The sequence below is a fragment of the Coturnix japonica genome, chromosome 14, assembly GCF_054131305.1.
Source record: "Coturnix japonica strain WE chromosome 14, WE-NBRP24, whole genome shotgun sequence".
Classification (NCBI taxonomy): Eukaryota; Metazoa; Chordata; class Aves; order Galliformes; family Phasianidae; genus Coturnix; species Coturnix japonica.
Window position 1 is genome coordinate 7,759,443 of NC_140676.1, and position 20,032 is coordinate 7,779,474.

Consider the following 20,032-nt stretch of genomic DNA (forward strand, 5'->3'; position numbering starts at 1 on the left):
ATTTACCGTGTGTATTTTGTGAGCACTGAAAGACATCATCAGCACAATACTTCCATTTCTCATTTAAGGGATGTTAAATAGCCCCCGAGGTATGAATTAGTCTCACAACATCCTTCTGAGAGTAGATAGTTTCACCTCTTATATAAGGAGGAAAGGCAAAAAAAATAATCAAGGAGAAGCATTTACTTACAAGGATCTATAGTCATTGCTTAAATTTACAACACACATTAATCTGTTTGATAGAGGATAAGAGAAATATATCACCACAAGATGTGAGTGTCTGAAGTTAGTTGTAAGATCAAGATCTTCTCTGGTTCTTTTATCAGTTTGATTTATGGGAAAGGAAATTAAGAATGTGGATGAATGGATCTCTCAAGGTCACATACTGGTCCAGGGGCAAAATGAAATGTAGAATCTTTCTTATGTGTTCATAATGGGGAATTAATTGATTTCAAGTGAATCGTGAGAGTATTCAGCTGAAATTTTCATTTGCTTTTCCTACTGGCATGTGGTTGACTGTCTTTCACAGATTATACTATTTTGTTTACTAGTATTGTCCATGTAGCTAATGCCACTGATGCTGCAAATAGGACATGAAAACTAAACCTAGGCTCTCACACACCATTTTTCTTCTATAAATTAGGGTTTGGGCTTCAGCATTGTTGGAGGGAAAGACAGCATTTATGGGCCAATAGGAATCTATGTCAAAACCATCTTTCCTGGTGGAGCTGCTGCAGCTGATGGAAGGCTACAAGAAGGTGAGAAATCCATTTTTTCTCCTTTTTCCCACTCCAGATTCCCAAAGAATATCTAAAGGAAGATTAAGTGAAGATGAAGGTTAACTGAAATGAGCCATACGTGACTTTTACATCTACATCCATTATTACGTCTGCGAAACTCCGTTTTAGTACATGCATGTATCATACAACTTATTCACAATATAGTAATAGTAACATTTTTTTTTATTATTATTTTGAAAAACAGGTGATGAAATCCTAGAACTGAATGGAGAATCAATGCATGGATTAACACATTATGATGCTTTACAAAAATTCAAGGTTATGTACTCTCCTTCCAGTTTCAGTCTTCACACACAACATGCATGTGAACTCGACCCATTCATTCATTATCTTCTCTTTCCAACAGGCCAAAAAGGGTCTTCTGACACTCACAGTCAGGACAAGCTTCAGCACACCTCATTCTGCTTCCAGCTATTTGTCACCCCACTTGTGTCAGTCACTGAGCTCTAGTATATGCATAACCAAAGAAAACAGCTCTTTCAGTTCCGAAAGTCCAGTGTTCTTACTAAACGCTGCAAAGCCCAATGACAGGGTCATAATGGAAGTTAGCCTAAACAAAGGTAAGTGCTAAAATTAATTTAGCACTGGCAAACAAGGCATTGATTCACAAAACATCACTCATGCTATCTGTGTGTCTTTCCTCACTAACCTGATTATTTTCCTGAACTAAGTTTTTTTTTTAATATACTAAAGTAGACCGTGGTGCCTCCAGCACTAACAACCATCTATCAGCAGTGGCTTTTGAATACCATCTGTCCTCAAGAGTCAATTATACCATTTCTTCACTCAAGTGTTGTCATATTCATATCCTTCAGATGAAAAAGCAAATCTCTTAGCAACAACTAATTCCTATGCAGTTCTTATCCTTAATTATTCAAGTATGCTTCATTCTTAAGATGGCCCTAAAAAGAAAGAAAATACATACTTATGTCTTCCTGTATTTCTGCCATTTTTGCTCCAACTGTTACCTTTTCCTATATATGAGCAATAACTGAGTGAAAAACATTTTTAAACACAGGATCGACAAAACAATGAACAAAGTAAAGTCTCTATGAGGGGACTTACCAAACAGAATGGGATCTGACATCAGATCATGCAGGGCAAAGAAGTCTACTTGCAGAAATCTTGAGCTGTATTGGAGAAAACAGAAAGAGGATTGAGACTATATATCAAAAAACGACCTCCTTAATTTTTGGTCTTTTTGTTTCATTCGTGTCATTTGAATTCCGCTGTCAGAAAAAAAATATGTTTTGCAAAATAAACTTCCATTGCATCCTATGTGTAATATGTGCAATTCATGAACACAAGAGTAGGTTCCTGGTTTGTACAGAATAAGTTAAGTAAATTGAAAATAGCGTTTTATAAAAGTATTCTCTCCAATTGTTTGTTTTGACCATATATTATGCTTTTATTTTCTTACTATTATCACTGATTTTTCAGAGCCAGGGGTTGGCCTTGGAATTGGGTTATGCAGCATCCCTTACTTCCAGTGTATTTCAGGGATTTTCATTCACACCCTCTCACCAGGTTCAGTGGCACATATGGATGGGAGACTCAGGTAGGATGAGAAAGTTTGTCTTATGATAAAATTTTTCCATTGTTCTGATATATTTTATGGCTTTAGATTTGATCTCATAAGGCAGGAGCCTTATGGAGGTTTTGGGTTAACAGTACATGTGCTATTCTGAGGGTCTGAGAATGTAAACGTTTACGATAGCCAGAAACATCACAGCCCAGTTGGATTGTTGTCACCTGTCTCATCTTCCCCAATGGAAATGCAGTTTTACTGAAATGAACCCTAGTGGAAGTATAGATATTTACCTCACAAAATTTATGCTCAAGTAGTCATGTTGAACACATTTATAATTGAACAGAACACAGCTTTTTCAGTGATGCTTTAACTTAGTTTCTCTCTCTGCATGCCTAGGTGCCTAGCTGAAAGAACAAAGTGGTTGCACACTATTGGAAAGTCTGATATGAATCAGTACCTTGAGAAGGCTTCTTAATATATATGACTATTAGTAGTGAAAAGAAAGAGAGTGGACAGATTGGAAAGATTCAGTTCATGCATCACCAGGATTACAATAGTTTGTCACTAGAATTGTGTTAGCAAGTTATTCATACGTAGCAGAAATACAAACATCCTTTCTCAACCAAAATAACACTTGCAGACCATAACAACATGAAAAGTGTTAACTTGGTAGGACGGAAGGAAGCTGTAGGTGGAAACAGAAGCTGAGCTGCATACAGCAGAAAGATCAAAGACACAAAGTAGGAGTAGCTAAGCATGAGGTTCATAAGCTTCATGCAGCAATGCAGTAGATCAAAGAAAACATGACATTCAACTCCGTATTCTGTGAAGAGAACAATGAGACAATGCAGTTCAAATCTGTGATCAAATTAGAGGTCAACCACATGAATCTGCTTTTTGAACATTTCTGCATGGGTGAAACAAAGATGGGAGAAAAAATGTTTTATTCACACTTTCTTTTAAATATCACCGCAGGTGTGGAGATGAAATTATTGAAATTAATGAAGCATCAGTGCAAAATATGACTCTGAATGAAGTTTATGCTGTGCTAAGCCATTGTGATCCTGGTGCGGTGCAGATAATTATCAGCAGACACCCTGAGCCACAGGTAGCACTCTGTATTCTCATTTTCAGTTAAACACATAATGATAAACTAAGATTAAGAAAGAGAGGAAGTGTTAATCTCCAAGCAGCTTTAAAAAAATGTTGCTAATGAAGATGCTGATCTCCTTATAAGCATCACTGCAAGTATATGAGACTGATTAAGGTACAAACCTAGGATATGTTCTTGCATGTAGTCACGTACGATTTGAAGATTGCTTCAACAGTTTATGTGCTGTGAATAATGAAATTACAGGAATAATGTTTGAGGTATCAATAAAATTATATACATCAGAAAAATAAACTCAAGAAATAATTCTTAGTAAGAAGACATAAATGTGAAAGAGGGAATATATATTCCTTCTCTCTCTCCTGCATTCCCCTCCCCCCAAAAAAAGTTTATAGAACCATTTTCTATATGGTAATTAAAATTCCTCAGCTGTTTGCTATCCAAGTAAAAATTTTGTAAAATCAGATATATCTCCAGAATGCTTCTTAAAACCAACTACAGCGTAAATGATTAATTTGTTACATTAAATTATCATAAAAAATCAGCATTAAACTACCTTACACTGATAAAATCCAGTATTAAAGTACTAGAGAAACATGCAGAAGTACATTTATCAGTAGATCCTATTTTACCAAAACAACCAATATAAATAGTACACACATAGAGAAATTTCAGCTCTGTTAGTATAGATGCCCCTATAAAGGTGTGCAATTGTTTATCTTTAACAATGATACATGATATAAATAGGTCTTTTCTTTTCAATTAGAAGACTTAGAGGGGTTGGGAAGCTTTGTGAAAGGAGTAAAGGTTTAAATGTTACTCACTACACTTGTAAGAGTGTAATGGTGTGGTATTTCCTAGGTGTCCGAGCAGCAACTAAAAGAAGCTGTTGCACAAGCTGTGGAAAACAACAAATTTGGAAGGGAGAGACATCAATGGAATAGTGAAGGTAAGGGGATGGGTGCATTCATTGACATGCAGTAGTTTTGATTTTTGAAGAAATAATGACCAAAGAAATAAGCAGTAAACCATACAACTGATACTGATTATAATATAGGGAAAATTATGCTATTTTGCTGTCCAAAAATCTAACCACTGACCATTCTCTCACAAGCCTTTAACTCTTTATATTGTATGATGTATAACTTTGTGCAGGATGATGGTGGGAGATAGCTACAAATTAAACCAGCTGGATCTTAGAAGTAAGCCCTTGTCACATATCTAACCAGACATTTTGATTGTGTTTCTTATACAGGTGCTAAAAGACTAGACACAAGCTGGCACGGAAGACACCCATGTGAAAAGCATATTGAAAGGAACACTGCTTATTGCAATCGTAAAGCCCAGAAACTGATGACTCGCTCCAGCAGTGACAGCAGCTACAACCCCAGGTCCCTGTGTAGTAATGGTACTGCATATCAACTGAGTGACTTGAAAGAAAGGGTACACAGCATTGATGTACCAATTACCAGACAGCCTGGCCTGCTGTACTCATTGTCTGGAAACAATTTTGAGAGAAATTCCCCTCTTACGTGTAGTGAAGGAGGTCAACCCTTGCAAAATGCTAAGAAATCAACAGAGATTCTTGTTAGAAAACCTAAATCATCAAAGCCCAAACCTCCACCAAGGAAATATTTTAAGCAGGACTGCACAGGAAACGATCAGAGCATTGCAGATGGAAAAGAAAAGCTTGTATCTGATGCATCTGAATCACCTTCTGCAAATGTGCAGGTAAAGCAAAACGTGTGTGTGCATTTGTGAGCCAGGCAGGGGAAGGAGTAGGGCAAAGAGAAGGGCTGTGCGTGATAACAGGAAGTAAGCCAGGGGAAAAAAGAGAAGCGTGAGAGTTTGTGAGGCCTGGGGGGAGGGTTTGAAGGCCTTCAGTTTTGAGAATATAGGAGTAAGACAGTTGAGCGTGTATTTGTACGTTACTCGGTTCCTTTTCTTAGCTAAGACAGAAGGTGTTTCCCACTTGCAAGAGCGTGAGGGACTGCGAGATCTGCGTGTTGAAACAAAGTTATGGCTTGTTTAAAAATGGAGCCTCTTTCACTGGGGTTTAGCAATATGCCAGCAAAAAGGAACGGAACTCAACGCAATACATTTCCCAAACTGCTGAGGTCAAAATAAACCAATGCAGCTTAGAATGAACTTTGACTATAATGTTAACAACCTAGAAAGTTTCAGTTTTCATCAACAGCTACTAGAAAATTACCTACCAGAAGTTAAATTTGAAGCAGTCAAGTGGCAGTTAGATTTACCACTGCTTACAGCTCACTAACCTTCACCTGTCAGTTATTCCAAGTAGAGGAGAAAAATAATCAATCTTAAGATCAATAAAGTCAAAAGCTTCTCTATTAATGAAGAAAACTTCCTCTGGGAAGAGGATCTGTATATCTCAGGGCAATATTTCTTTAAGTCCCATGAAGAAAGGGTTTCTTGTCAAAATGCATTTTAGATCATGAAGAGAGGGTTTCACTGCTGCTGTAAATGTGGAGAAAGGTTTTCCTGGAATAAGTAAGTTGCATAACAACCACCACCACATTACAGAAACCTAAAGGAATTCTTCAATTACTGTTTTTTGTTTGTTTGTTTTTTTCAGGACGTATGCAGTCCTGATTGGTTTTGCTTCCTACTAGTAATTCTGTAGTTTAACAGCATAGCAGACAGCTCTACCAGCACCATAGGGTGGCAGCTTGGTGTCACTGGTTACAATAGAATCAAGTAACTCAAGAACATCTGCTTATGGTGTTGAGTAGCATTCATTGTAACCACAAGGTAATCCTCTCACTCTATTTTTCGAGTGAAAAACAAACCAAAAAAAAAAAATGACAATAAAAGGAGAGTTCTGAAGGTAATGATTTAGCTTATCCAGCTTGTCCCTGGGGCAAAAGATGCTCATCCAAAGAAATTGGTTTATGGTGTTATTGCCACTAACTACATTTTAAAGATGTCAGCTGCATTTTTTCAATCTTTTTGCAAGAGTACCATAAAATACCATGCTGGCTTTCTTGAAACAGAGAAAAAATTACGTTGCATAAGGATTACATCTCAAGCAGAAGTAAAAACCTGATTCTTATTCAGATATCTTCTACCAGATCGCAAACAGGTGAAAATGCATTTTTCTTCAGAGTCATGTAGCGTGGTTTTCATAATTACATTCTGACACACTTCTATTTCCTGTTTGCTCAGCAGGAAGTTAGAGAACCAATGCTAGAGGGACAGCAAACAGACGTAACTCACAGTGTCTTCACCACTTCTCCTACAGCTTCTGAACACATAACTGCTGTTCCAGCGGGCAGAGATCAAGAAAGAAAACCCAACTTAGGTATGTTTAATATGATTCTTGCAGCTAGAAGTAGCATTCTTTACATGCAGACTTTGCTCATAGTTGTAATTTTTGAGGTGAAGAGAAGAAATTTCAATCCATTGATCAGCAGTCTTTGACAAAACAGGATCTACATTAAAAGCAGCATACTAAACTATACAGCTTGTTGTAAAATGTGAAAATGGACAAGAATACTATTACTGTATTTTTTCAATATAGATAAGCCTATCCTTACTTGTAACGAAAAAATAACATTCAAGTTTTACTTCAGCATGTCTAGAATACATTGTTATGTTTAACCTCAAGGCAAGTACCGTAATGGTACATATCACTGGTAATAAATTACTATCTTCTTGTGCTTGACAGAATGAAAGAAGCAGTATTAGTGGAGACCTCAGTGCTGCCTCTCAGTATTTACAGGGGAGCTGTAAGAAAGAAGGGGACTGACTCTTTATTAGGGTCTGTAGTGATAGTGATAGGACAAGGGAAAATGGTTTCAGACTAAAAGAGGGGAGATTTAGATTGGATATAAGGAAGAATATATATTTTTTTCACTGGCACAGGCTTCCCAGAGAGGCTGTAGGTCCCCCATCCCTGCAGACACCCAAGGTCAGGCTGGACGGGGCTCTGTGTACCTGATCAGCTGTAGGTGTCCCTGTTCAGTGCAGGGAATTTGGACCATATGGCCTTTAAGGATAATTTCAGCATCAGGAAACAGAACTTGTAGATCAAGAGTTGTGAATTTAAATAAGGCTTAAATTTTCTAGAAACAAAATGCTTATTGCATACTTCTCAGAGACAAGTGCAATTCAAATTTAATGAAGTACTAACAACACACAGGTAAAGGATGACAAGAAGAAGTATGAGGCAGCTTGATAATAATGTTTCTCTAATACAGGAACTCCAGTTTCATCGATACGGAGGCCTGTCCTTAAGAGGCAAGCACGGGTAGATTATACTCTTGATACTACAACAGAAGATCCTTGGGTTAAGATTTCTGACTGCATAAAAAGCTTATTTAATCCCACCATGAGTGAAGACAACAGCCACTTAGAACTGCAACCTGGCATCAACACAAATGAAGAACACGAAAATCGAAGCAGCTCAGAGGAAGTTCTGCAGAAATCAGCATCAGAAATAGTCAGTTCCAAAGCATTAAAATCAGATGAAAGTGACGCTGTGAAAAAGGGCCCTCCTGTTGCACCTAAGCCAGCCTGGTTTCGCCAAAGTCTGAAAGGACTGAGGAAAGTGAATTCAGACCTCAAACCACAGGCAGATCAAAGTCCTTCCGACCTTCAGAGTGTTTCCACCAAAGAACTGCAATCCAGTTTATCCCGTCTGACTTCCAGGGGATCATCAATCAAACAGAGAATAAGCTCGTTTGAATCTTTGAGTGCTCCGCAGTCACCTGAAAAAGTACACCGAAGGCTGAGCCCAAAACCATCAGTCCAGAAGGAAAACTCTCCCTCTGCAAAATGGTCAGAAGGGGCTCCAAACCATTTCAGCCAAACCTTTCACCAGCGCTCTGAAAATAGCCAACAACAGTCAAAGTCATCTGCGGTTACGGGTACAAAGAGCCTAGATAGATTTTCCTGTCCCAAGGACATCCTTGCAGCCAACTTGGAGAAAAGCAATGATGCCAACACCAAAAATCCTCCAGGCCTTCTCACTGCAGAAGCCATTGCAACTTCCCATGTAGCACCAGTAGCAAAAGTACACAACCTGAGATCGCGAAGCTTTCCACTTACCGCCACCCAGTCTTGTGAGATGATGAAGACATTTGATGAAAAATATAGCAAAATCTATTCCATCAGTAACCAGGTGTCATCTGCTTTAATGAAGTCTTTGCTTTGCCTTCCTCAGTCTCCAATCCCTTCTGGAAACAGTGCATGGGAAGCTCTGGACACATTGTCTCAGACCTCTGCAGAAGAGGATGGGTCTTCTCTCCCACCTGCAAGTGAGAACCATCACCCAGACACCGGATTTTCTCTAAAGTAAGATACTGTATTTGAAATCAGATTTGCAGATCAGTATTGGTGAGTTTGTGTGCTGATTAGCTGATAATATTCTCAGGCAGGAGCACACAATAGTAAAAAACAAATAGAGATTGGCAGGATGACCCACACAGCTTGTAAATTTGTTTTTTTAATAAGCACAGACATATTTCAAGCTTCCACCTTGTTCATGAGCATTTCTAGTGACTCAGTGGTAGAAACAGAAAGTGAAACAGACATCATTACTGCATGTACCAGTGAGGAAACAGAGGAATTTTAGTATGTTCCTTCCAGAAGATGTGAAAACCTTATGGCTTCCCAAAATTAAACTAGCTGTAGCTGGTCATTGTGATGAGACTGTGCAAACATCCTGATGCTCCTCACATTTGCCCTTGGTTTTGCTGCATATCACTGAAATAATATTACATCAGGTCTAAAAAGAAGCAGGTCTGGCTCAAATACATGAAGGTGATGTAGCCAGAGCAGGGCACAGGTATCCCCCAGGACAAAAGGCACCAACAATACTAAGCTTGCCTCCCATAATGTTTTGTATGCATTTTCAGTTAGTCAAAGATTGGGGGAAACAACAAAAATCAATAGAGGTACTCTTAGCAAAATACTTCAAAAGCACATACAAGCCTTCTTTCAAAACTCTACTGTAAAGATTACAAGAAATAATAACAAAAATCTACTGTTTGCATTCTCAGAGAAGATCATTACAATCACATGAAAATGAGAAACTGAATAACAAAAGCAGCAACAAAAACCACAGAATGTTTATTTCGATCCGTGTTAGCCTAGAGCCAAGAGATGATTATTCTATATGACTGATCCTACTTCTGCTAGGCTAATACAATATACGAATGTATTCGTAACACTTATGAGAGGAACTCATGGGGGAATCTAAAGATGACTGCTCCAGAAGTGTCTGCTCTGTGCTTTTGTATGTCCTTTCATAACTCATTGTTTCTTTTTCATTCCTTTCACAATGGGACAGCCTCTCTGAGCTGAGAGAATACACTGTGAGCTTAGCAGATAGCGAGAAAGAAGAAGAGAAACAGGAACAAGGCTCACCTCAAGCATCCGGTGTGTCAGGGCAGTCTGTCATCTCTCTTCTTTCCCCTGAAGAGTTAGCAAAGCTCATAGAGGAAGTCAAATCACTAGATGAAGCAACCTTAAAGGTAAATGAGCCTTTATTCAGTGTGATTTTCGATGTGATTTTTAGTACATGGATTGGACATGCCTGGTTCGGCTTTGCAACTTCATGTTATCACAGATAAAACTTGGAAGAAATGTTTAAGCTGTGGAACTAATATCCATGAGCTGCAAGCCAGATTATTTTTTCCTCTTTTTCTGCACTTACATCATTAAGCATTTTCTTACTCTATCATACTCTTAAATTTGATTAAAATTATAGTCAGATCTAATTGACTCACTTTTACAGAAATGTTACAGTTTTGGACATAACATTTCATAATAGAGGTAATTGATAAGGAAATGTGATCAAAACAAAACATTTAAGATGTCTCAGCATTATGCTTAAATCCTCATTACTAAGTGCTCAGTGGGCAAATAGAAAATGCATGGATTTTCCAGTCAACTCAATGTATGTATTAGGATGTTCTTGACACAATTTATTTTTCTGCCTAGGAATTAGATGATATTCACGTTACAATTCTGCATAAAGAAGAAAACACTGGGCTTGGATTCAGCCTGGCAGGGGGTGTAGATCTAGAAAACAAAGTGATAACAGTAAGTAGCATCTTTCTCAAAAAATACTCTGAAACAACTACTCTCTCTAAAAATACATATAACTTGCTGGTTTTCTACTACCAAGGTTGGCTTTTGGCATAATTAAAGTAGGCAGCTGTTCACACAGGGTCAGAAAAATCTTGGCTGTGAGAATGCACAGAGGTTTCTTCTCCAGGTAATTATTAGCAGGAGCACCCCATTTCCTTGGGTACCACCCTCCCACACAACAGTTCTTAAAGCCAACAACAGGAAGCAACCACCTGGCAAAGAATGGAAAATACACAAGTGAAAACTAATAACTGAGTAATTTCTTTCCTTTTTTTTTTTTTTTTTTTTCCCCTCTTTTCTTGCATGCCTGTGTGGTAATGGGGCTTTTCAAAAGGTTCACAAGGTGTTTCCCAATGGACTAGCATCTCAGGAAGGAACTATTCAGAAAGGAGATGAAGTACTTTCCATTAATGGAAAGTCTTTTAAAGGGGCGACTCACAACGATGCCTCAGTGATCATGCGACAAGCTCGACAACCCAGACAAGCAGTTGTTGTCACTAGAAAAGCAAAAGATGGAGACAAAAGTCACAACGTTTCAATTGGCTCTAGCACATCTTCAGTTGCAAGCGAGGCCTCACAAGAATCAGGTAAGTTCAGCAGTATTAGCTTGCAGCCACTACCTGCTCAGTGTTTAATCAGCGTTTGACAGGATGAGAGGTAATGGCTTTAAGTCAAGGAAGGTTCAGGTTGGATATTAGGAACCATTTCTTCTCACAAAGAGTGGTGAGGTATTGAAACAGGCTGCCCAGGCAGGTGGTGGAATAATGATCTCAGGAGGTTTTCAAGAATAGGGCAGACACTGTGCTGAGCAACATGGTCTGGAGCGGTCACAGACACGGGCTGATGGTTGGACTTGATGATCTTACTGGTCTTTCTAACCCTGATGATCCTGTGATTCTAATATCATCACCTGAAATCATGGGTACTCATGGAGCTGCTCAGCACTGGCTGGGTAAATCTGAGAATCGCAATCAGGGACAACACGGTTTGTGAGACATTCCTGAAAGAGATATTTAAGATAACTTGGGAAAGAATTAATGGATTTCTAAAGTAAATGAACACTGAAAAAAATCAGACCAAACCAGAAAACCAACCAACAACCAACTGTGAGATCCTCCATATTAATTTCTGAACACATGTAAATACTGTTATTCTAGTAACAGGCTTAACTGCAGTTAAAGTAAATAGTCATTGATTCTGAATTCTAATATGATGGTTTCTAATTTGAAGTTTTCACTTTATAAGACTATTTTCCTTTGTGAAAGAGTTACTGGTTTAAACAACGTGCTGGTGATTGATGTAGCAGGTGGCGACATCCACAACTACATGGGCAGATTAAGTTGCAGCTTTCTGGTGAATAAGAATTTCAAAACTAATGTGAAATCAAATTAAAGCTCATTTATTTTTTTAACAGATCTTATAGTTTTCCAGATATTTTTGTGCCCACCTTGTAACTTTGCATTTATTTCCAGCAACCGAAGACACAAACTACACTATAACTCTAGAAAAAACAGCTGCTGGTTTGGGATTCAGTCTGGAAGGTGGAAAGGGCTCCATTCATGGAGATAAACCCATCATCATCAACAGGATATTTAAAGGTAAACACACTTCAGCATGTAGCTGGCAGGTTCTTTGTTGATAGAGTAGCATAGTTCATAACTGACTGCTGATTTATACTCGTTAAAAAGGGATATTTTGTAAATGCAGCATTATCCCATCCAATACAAGTAGTTTTTGCCTCCTGGAACAGGCGATTTATACCAAACATGATGATGAACCCTAATGAGTGAAAGATTAATTAAAAACTCCCCCATACAGAGAGAATTCTTACTATTTTTTCTTCCTCCCCCTGCAGGGACCTCATTGGAGCAAAGCAGCCCAGTTCAGCCTGGTGATGAGCTATTACAAGTGCACACTACAGCCTTGCAAGGACTCACTCGTTTTGAAGCATGGAATATAATCAAGGCATTGCCTGATGGGCCCATCACAGCTATCATCAAAAGAAAGAATCCAAGCACTGTTACCAAGAAGGCATCTGAAACTTTGTAAGAGGAGTAATTAGACTACTGCCAATATTACAAGCAAAAAGAGATGGTGTGGTTTATCACTTACAGACATCTGGCTACTACGGCGAGATACTCAAACTGTATATGAAAGATACATACAATTCTACTGCCTGTTAGAGAAAGCTGTTTGGGATGAAAGGAGATGTGAACAAAACGTACATGATTACTATTTCTGAAAACTGTTTCAGTGTCAAATGATAACAAAAAATGACTTTATAAATAATATACTGGTTGTACTAAGATGTGAAAGCGCTACAGTACTCTTATTTTAAGCCATTCTACAGACTGAGAGCACGTTCTGCAACAAAGTGTTCAATTCTGCTTTACTAGTTTTGCATCTCATGGTATTTTTCAAGGGTGAGGCAGGAAGCTGAGGGTAATAGAGTGAAGGTTTTCCAACCTTCCTTTGATCACAGATCTCACAGGACCAGAGCAGAACAGCAAGGCCATCTAGAAACAAGAGGGCATGTTATTTTTAAATATCTTCGTATCATTTTGTAAGGAAAAGTGTCATTATTTAGAAATTCAACCTTCTGAATTCAAACTTTTACTCTGGAAACAGTAATTCAGACACAAAACTATGCTGCAAATGCTGCTGCCCGTATTCTGGTACCACTCTCCCATATGCTGTATAGAATTCCACGAGCACAGAATACATCAGATTACCTCAGTGTTATTTGCCAAAGGCGTCCTCACCCAAAACAATATAAAAACTGACACAGAACCACCAAGGTTAGTTGGATCTCTTTTTTCCCCCCCTCTTCCAATGGTGCTCATCTTACCTCACTTTCAATGTTTTCTCTGTTGCCTTTATTTCCTGTTATCTGTCAGGATCAAAAGAAGCGCAAACACACTGTCAGAAGCAGCACATCTCACTGGGAGGCACTCCAAGATGTTACAGGATAATCTTTGCTTTGACATTTGCATCTCTGATTTGGCATGGCAGAAGGATGAATGTCAAGTGCTCTTAATTGCTTCTGGATAGAACATGCTGAGCACTCAGAAAAAGAAGCCTGAAGTTATTTTAATGAAAAACCTCAACCACCACCTTTGTTGTTCAGAGTGGTATAAAAATATAATAAAAATAATAAAGAACTAATAAAAAAATCCCACTATCTGCAAAAGGATTACTTGCAGGAACAGCAAGTGGTGACTTGAGCTCCCCTCACTGAACTTTCTGCTAATTAAATTAACCATAATCTTGCAAAGACTTGCCCAGGTACTTAACCTGAGGCCTGACTAAAATCTGTAGCATGTTTAGTATGTATGAGCTTCTGTAACATCAGGGCCAACATCTCTCCTCATTGAATTTGTTGCCCTTCTTTAAGCACAGAAAACAGCAATAGGGAATAAGGACCGACCACGGACAAAGGAGTCAAGAATGAGAGCCCTCACCAAAACAGTATATCCCCACTTAATGGAGAGTGCAAAATAAAGGGAAAGGCTACTTGCTGCCTTGCTGCACTGAGTTCTGAGAGATGCTGGAGGTCCAAGCAGCGCTTCAAGGTTCCCTGTGCAGGGGTAGGAGAACAATTTGAAAGAAAAACAGGAAGATGCAGCAGGAAAGACACCAAGATATAGCAGAAAAATATTTATTTCATCACCCTCGTAGAAGTTTTTACATCTTTGTACATAAAACGGATGGAATTAAAAACCACTTCCTTTAAAAAACTCTATTCCACAGGGTGAGAATGACGGTGGAGAACTTTGTATGCAAACCTACACCCCACAGTAACATAAAACAAGCACATGGCTGAAAAGCAAAGCATAATAACTTTGTTAAATAACCAAGTTACAGCATTAAAATCACAACCCACGTGTAAATGGCTAACACAGTAATTAATTTCCCTTTTGTAATTCTATGCAACCCATAGCAATGTCTGACATTCCTGCGGTAACCAGCACCGTACTTATTTTTGAAGGCTGCACACATCACAACACACTTGATCAGGAGCTGATTTCCCAAGATGGTGCTGTGAGGTAAGGCAGTATTAAAGAGAGATGTCCTTATGGCCTGCCAAGTCATGACTGAGCTACGAAAATGATTATTTACCCGTTAAGACCTCTCACAACAAGAAACTGGAAAGTGTTTGGAATACCCATTTCAAGTGCAGTGAAAAAAAAAAGGCAAGTAAAGTGCTTAATCCTCTTAATTTATTGCCACTCTATCAGCACAGTTTGGTTTAACATTTTGGAAATGACTGGTTCTGGTACAGAGGAGAAGAAAGAAAAGTGTCTACAGGCCAACCCGCAGACCTAGGAATTGATTTGCGTTGCTAGACTTTGATTTAGGAAAAGCAACACTTAAGACGTATTTTTACCACATCTGTGGGAACAAACAAGTGGGATCCTACACACAATCCAATTCATTCCAACTTTTCTGAAACATCTTAGCAGCTCTGCAAGGGCTGGCACCAAAAGAGCCACCTATTTGTCTGTTAAGGAACACTGTTCCATGGGAGTCTATAGAGCTTCTGCAATGAAACAGAGCTCACTTGCACCTGACTGATGCTGGTAGAGTGGATTTTAGCAATGCTATAATCATAAACTCTGATGAAGAACAGATCTAGTATATTCATCTCCCAGTCAGCCAGAAGTGCTGCCTGCAGGATTCTTCTTGCCTCAGGTATGACATTCTTCTAATTATAGAAGTGAAGGATATCCTATTAGAAAAGTATGCATTACTTTGAACAATTTCACGTTTACCGAGGATCTTTGCCAGTAGAAAAGCGTTACAGGCCAACTTCCTACTTCCCATGATTGCTACCCTCAAACTGCCAGCTCATTTCCTACCCTCAACTGATGATGTCAGCAATTGGTCCCATCATGCTTTTAATGCCTTAACAGCTTTGGTCAGATTGCTGTAAAACCCAGCTATGTTAGCTGGAAAGAAGGAATCCACGACTGTCTGGGGAAGATAGCCACCAAGATCGGTCTGAAAGAAACTGAGGAGTTGAGTCCGGTCTGGTTCCCTGAAAGACAATTCAAGTGATTTTATATGCAGAGCTTTGGAAGCATTAGGGACTTTACAATGACTGTCATATATGAGCTATGTGATGATAGATACTTCTGAGTTATTTTTATTAACAAACAACAGACATTAATTCTATATTTCTATAAATGCATGTGTCAAATTACAGTTAAGCTAGGCCCTAATTGAGTGCATGGTTCTGCTTATGAATTATGACAATGTAATGAACATTTAGCAATACACATTTAGCAAATACCAAGACCATAACCTATGCTCTGCTGAACCTCCATTTAAGAGGTCAGCAGGAATCGTGAGGACTGTTCCTGTAACATTCAAGACTTCTCTCAAGGAGAGACTAACAGCATAAAAGAGAACAGAAAAGGCACTCAGTCATAATGACTACAATGTCACAGGAAGACAGAAACACATCACTGCCAAGAAACTACAGATCACATACAGCCACACACACACAAATCACTGCACAATGGATAAGGAAGGGTTCCAAATACAGTGGTCAGATAGATCTCTTCTTACCCTGGAAGGGGTATGCAGAAGCAGCCACAGGGATAGTTATACCCTCTCACAAAATTTGCTTGAGGGGGACACAGTGGGTGTTCCACGTTGGTAGCTATAAGAAAGAGCAGTCAAGAATTATGTCATTTTCACAGGAGATGGGAAAGAGTCCTTAGAAGTCCTTTGTACTCAAAGCAGCAGCTGAGGAGCACATTCACTCTAAGAAAACATATTTGAAAAGAATAAGCAGCATAATGCTCCTATTGTTGGGCTGTATCATACAAGCACAGAAACAACCATTAAAGAAGAAACTACGACGGAGGCAACGACCACATGACTGTTAAGAAGCAGCACTCCAGCAAGTATTAAAATCCCTGGTAAACCACTCCTGAATAGCAGGGGAAAATTGGGCAGCTGAACAGAGGAGCAAACAATCAAGCAACCACAAAAGAACATGACTTGTACCTAAGACCAATGCAAAGAGACCACAAATCTTTTAATCAAGGTTACAGCACAAGCATAAGCATCTTACCAGCAGATAGCATCGTCCCATCCTCATATTGCCTCATTAAGATCACATCCACAAATTCTCTTGGTGAAATAATCTTCATGAAAGCCGAAGGGGTTGTGGTTCTGCATACAGAGACAGCCTAGAAATTACAAAGGACTTTACATCAACACAGGCAATAGGTAGCAAGGTACACTGACAAAACACAATTTAATGAAGGAAAACACACCCATGTTACACTGATCCCAAGTTGCTTAAGGAAAGATGCCACAAAAGATGCTGAAAAGCAAATCTGGCACACATGTGCTCAACAAACAATTAAAACACTTTGCTTTTTCCAGGAGTTTCATGTATATATCTTCTCTGTAACACACTGCTTAAGAAGGCAACTCGATACCCAGATTCTGCACTGCAGAAACTTTAATGCTACCAAACAACTAAAAGAGGGGAAATTTAGGTTAGTTGTTAGGAGGAAATTGTTTACTCAGAGAGCAGTGATGGCCGGGCTGCCCAGAGCTGTGGGTACCCCATTCCTGGAGGTGCCCACCGCCAGGTTGGATGGGGTCCTCTAAGACAACAGCTGTACGGAGAGGCACCGATTCCCCATCCCAGCACAGCGGGCGGCTCCGGCAGCGCAGCTCTTCCAGCCCATTCCCCGCTCGTGACGTCGGCTGTTTCATAAGCGGCACAAACAGGAACGCCGAGTCCCCAAACCCACGCTCAGCGTCCGCTCTGCACTCACATCGCTGACGGTCTCCACCACCTCGAAATCTTTCACGTTCTGGTCCCACTTGGTCCTGAGCCCTCCGGCCACCGGCTTGATGCACTCCCACACCTGCTGCGGACGGGCGGACACGATGCCCTCGGCGCGGTACCTGGGGTAGGGCAAAACGAAACCGAACGCGCTGCCGCTCCCGTCTCGCCCCAACCCCGGTTCCTTCCGCTAAGCTCACTTACACGTTGCCGGCGAACTCGGCGGACGGCCTCCAGGACACCTCGACCTCGTTCTGCGGGCAGGGAGAGCCGTCAGCCGCCCCGCCGGTCTACCCGCAGCACGGCCCCGGTCGCCCCGCAACCCCCCGGCTCTCACCGTGCGGCGGCAGCTCCGCCAGCCGTCCGCATCCCGCCGGTACATCCCCATCTTGTCGGCCGCCGACTCGGCGAGCCCCGCGTAGTCCATGGCCGGGCAGGGCGGAGCAGCAGCTCGTACACCGCCTATGAGACGTCCGCACCGCACCGCCCCCGTTGGCCGATGGCAGCACCTCCCCCTCACCTGAGGGTGGTGGCATCCCAGCGTGGCGGAGGGTTAAATGTATGGACATTCAGCCTCCGTAGAGAAGGCGACCTGGGATAGAAAGGATGGGAGTATAGCCCTGCCGAAAAAGGCTTGGCGGTACTGGTGCATGGCAGCTGGGCACGAGTCGGCAATGTGCCCTCGCAGCCCAAAAAGCCAAGCGTGTCCTGGGCTGAATCCAAAGCAGCGTGGGAGAGGATTTGCCCTTCCTTTCTGCACTGTGAGACCTCACCTGGAGTACTGCATCCAGATGTGGAGTCCTCAGTACTGGAGTGATGCGAACCTGTCAGAGCACATCCAGAGGAGGGCCATAAAAAAGACCCAAGGGATGAAACGCCTATAAAAGGACAGGCTGAGAGCTGGGGCTGTGCAGTCTGGAGGAGAGAAGGCTCTGGGGAGACCTGAGAGCAGCCTCTCAGCACCTAAAGGGGCTGTAAGAAAAAGGGGACACACTCTTTAGCAGGGTCTGTTGTGATAGGACAAGCAAAATGGTTTTAAACTAAAAGAGGGGAGATGTAGACTGGATGTAAGGTAGGTTTTTTACAACCAGGGCAGTGAAGCACTGGCACAGGTTGCTCGGAGAGGTGGTGGGTGCCCCATCCCTACAGACACTGCAGGTCAGGGTGGATGGAGCTCTGAGCACCTGATCGGCTGTAGGTGTCCCTGTTCAGTACAGGGAAGTTGGACCAGATGGCCTTGAAGGGTCCCTTCCAACTCAATTTGATTCTATACTGCAGGGAAAAGTAGGATCCTTGTAGGATAGTGGTTACCTTCTGCATGGCTTCAGTGGGAGCATCTCTCTGCAGCCGCATCAAAAAGAGCCTTGTCTGACATACTTGTATACAGGTTTAATTTAAGTGCCCCAAATACATTGCTTTTGATTTTCCAACAGGTTTTTTGTTGTTGTTGTTGTTTCATTTTTAAACAGCATAACATGTAATAAATGGGAATGATATCAAAGCAGGGTACAGTTAACAGTAAAACACAGGACTAACTATGCTTTTCCCACCTTGAATGGCTGACTGCGGTAGTTATTCTAATAGACTTCAAACAGCAAGTACAATGACTGCATGAACACACGTTCTAAACACAAAAAGGTTGGGGCACTATCTCAGACATTTGAGCATACCAGCTCATTAGGCTCAGACATGTTCAGTTCAGTACTGTTTTTTGGTTTCTTTTTGGGGAGTTTTGTCCCAGGTTTCAGGTACTTTTCCTTGCTGTGAATGACCTGGATGTATTGGTCATTGCTGCTGTTCTGTGGATCACTGCTCGATTCAATGGAAACGGAATCAGATTCTGTTAGAGACTGCTCCAGCACATGCTTCGTTTTAGGTTTCACATGTGGCTCAAGATAGTGCTGATCAACTTCAACATTTTTCAAGTGCACTTTCTTGTAGGCATATGGAGGCCTGTCCAGGTCTAGCTCAAAATCATCATCCCAAGATTTGTAATGCCCTTTGGCTACATCTTTGTTCATAAGCACATGGCCATCCGCACGCTCCCCTATGTAAAATCGTGGTGCTGGGCGAAGGTCAGACAGTGACCGAGGACGATGGGATCTTTTCATATAGCGTCTCCCAAGTTCCTCTTCGTCTTCCTCATCCTCACTGGGATGAGGAGAATACACGCGTTGTGGTGTTTGAACCACGTATCTTCTGACATTGCACGGATACAACTCAACAATATCTTCTGGCTCTTCTATTCGGAATTGCCTTTGGAGTCTGGATGTAGCACGGGCTGATTTTTTGCGGGGTTCATTTTCATTAACAACAAAATACCTGGTAGCATGTGGTCTGCGTCCCACAAAAACAGGAGCCCCTGCTCCAAAAGCATCTGGATTTACCTGCCGAATGCTTTTTCTAAAGAGGGGCTCAGAGTGAACGTCTTCAATACGCTTCTTGAAAGTCACTGGTGTGTAGGGCTTTGTTTTACAGAGCTCACTTGCACTCCCATGCACAACACCTGGGTACCTTTAGGGGAAAAAAAAAGGAAGGTAATATTGGGAGATATGCTTACCAACATAATTAAAACAGAAGATATTCAGATTGTTACCAGCATTCTGAATAGTACCCACAAATGACTCTGCTTGTAAAAACTTCCCCAAGCTGTTGTACAA

At 40.8% G+C, this 20,032-nt stretch overlaps 3 protein-coding genes across 17 annotated transcripts in view; 1 reads left to right on the plus strand and 2 right to left on the minus strand.

The window, feature by feature from the left end:
• Positions 1 to 13,358, plus strand: part of IL16 (interleukin 16) — a 40,694-nt gene extending 27,336 nt beyond the window's left edge. For 7 of the 11 annotated variants that reach the window (XM_085515414.1, XM_032446825.2, XM_085515418.1 and 4 more), the window contains 14 exons: positions 644 to 758; positions 985 to 1,058; positions 1,147 to 1,360; positions 2,241 to 2,358; positions 3,307 to 3,439; positions 4,304 to 4,391; positions 4,698 to 5,173; positions 6,632 to 6,767; positions 7,666 to 8,761; positions 9,759 to 9,942; positions 10,412 to 10,513; positions 10,896 to 11,148; positions 12,034 to 12,159; positions 12,417 to 13,358. In XM_085515414.1, coding sequence (XP_085371540.1) covers positions 644 to 758; positions 985 to 1,058; positions 1,147 to 1,360; positions 2,241 to 2,358; positions 3,307 to 3,439; positions 4,304 to 4,391; positions 4,698 to 5,173; positions 6,632 to 6,767; positions 7,666 to 8,761; positions 9,759 to 9,942; positions 10,412 to 10,513; positions 10,896 to 11,148; positions 12,034 to 12,159; positions 12,417 to 12,610 — 3,309 coding nt within the window. In that variant the 3' untranslated portion in view covers positions 12,611 to 13,358. Of the gene's footprint in view, positions 1 to 643; positions 759 to 984; positions 1,059 to 1,146; positions 1,361 to 2,240; positions 2,359 to 3,306; positions 3,440 to 4,303; positions 4,392 to 4,697; positions 5,174 to 6,631; positions 6,768 to 7,665; positions 8,762 to 9,758; positions 9,943 to 10,411; positions 10,514 to 10,895; positions 11,149 to 12,033; positions 12,160 to 12,416 lie in introns of those variants that run through there. The other 4 variants (XM_085515416.1, XM_015872987.3, XM_085515419.1 and 1 more) reach the window with 3 other exon arrangements.
• An 845-nt stretch (positions 13,359 to 14,203) lies between these two features.
• On the minus strand, positions 14,204 to 18,796 carry STARD5 (StAR related lipid transfer domain containing 5). 2 transcript variants are annotated; one of them, XM_015872990.3, is made up of 6 exons: positions 17,710 to 17,817; positions 17,577 to 17,626; positions 17,362 to 17,494; positions 16,644 to 16,761; positions 16,133 to 16,226; positions 14,204 to 15,599 (listed from the first exon to the last, which is right to left on the minus strand). In XM_015872990.3, exons 1-6 carry the CDS (start codon positions 17,797 to 17,799, stop codon positions 15,452 to 15,454), a joined length of 633 nt encoding a protein of 210 aa, XP_015728476.1. In that variant the 5' UTR covers positions 17,800 to 17,817; the 3' UTR covers positions 14,204 to 15,451. The 2 variants fall into 2 exon arrangements, with proteins under 2 accessions (XP_015728476.1, XP_085371553.1); XM_085515427.1 differs by lacking the exon at positions 17,362 to 17,494 and having other exon boundaries at positions 17,710 to 18,796.
• Positions 18,742 to 20,032, minus strand: part of TMC3 (transmembrane channel like 3) — a 40,935-nt gene continuing 39,644 nt past the window's right edge. For all 4 annotated transcript variants that reach the window (XM_085515423.1, XM_085515424.1, XM_015872989.3 and 1 more), the window contains one exon: positions 18,742 to 19,886. In XM_085515423.1, the coding sequence (XP_085371549.1) occupies positions 19,025 to 19,886 (862 nt within the window). In that variant the 3' untranslated portion in view covers positions 18,742 to 19,024. The remainder of the gene's footprint in view (positions 19,887 to 20,032) is intronic.

Coding starts and splice junctions, on each gene's coding strand:
- STARD5 (XM_085515427.1), bottom strand. CDS start 17,941: ATGTCCATACATTTAACCCTCCGCCACGCTGGGATGCCACCACCCTCA. Junction 17,627..17,709: donor GGCGGAGCTGCCGCCGCACG/GTGAGAGCCGGG, acceptor CCCTGCCCGCAG/AACGAGGTCGAGGTGTCCTG. Junction 15,600..16,132: donor TTCTGCATACCCCTTCCAGG/GTAAGAAGAGAT, acceptor ATTGTCTTTCAG/GGAACCAGACCGGACTCAAC.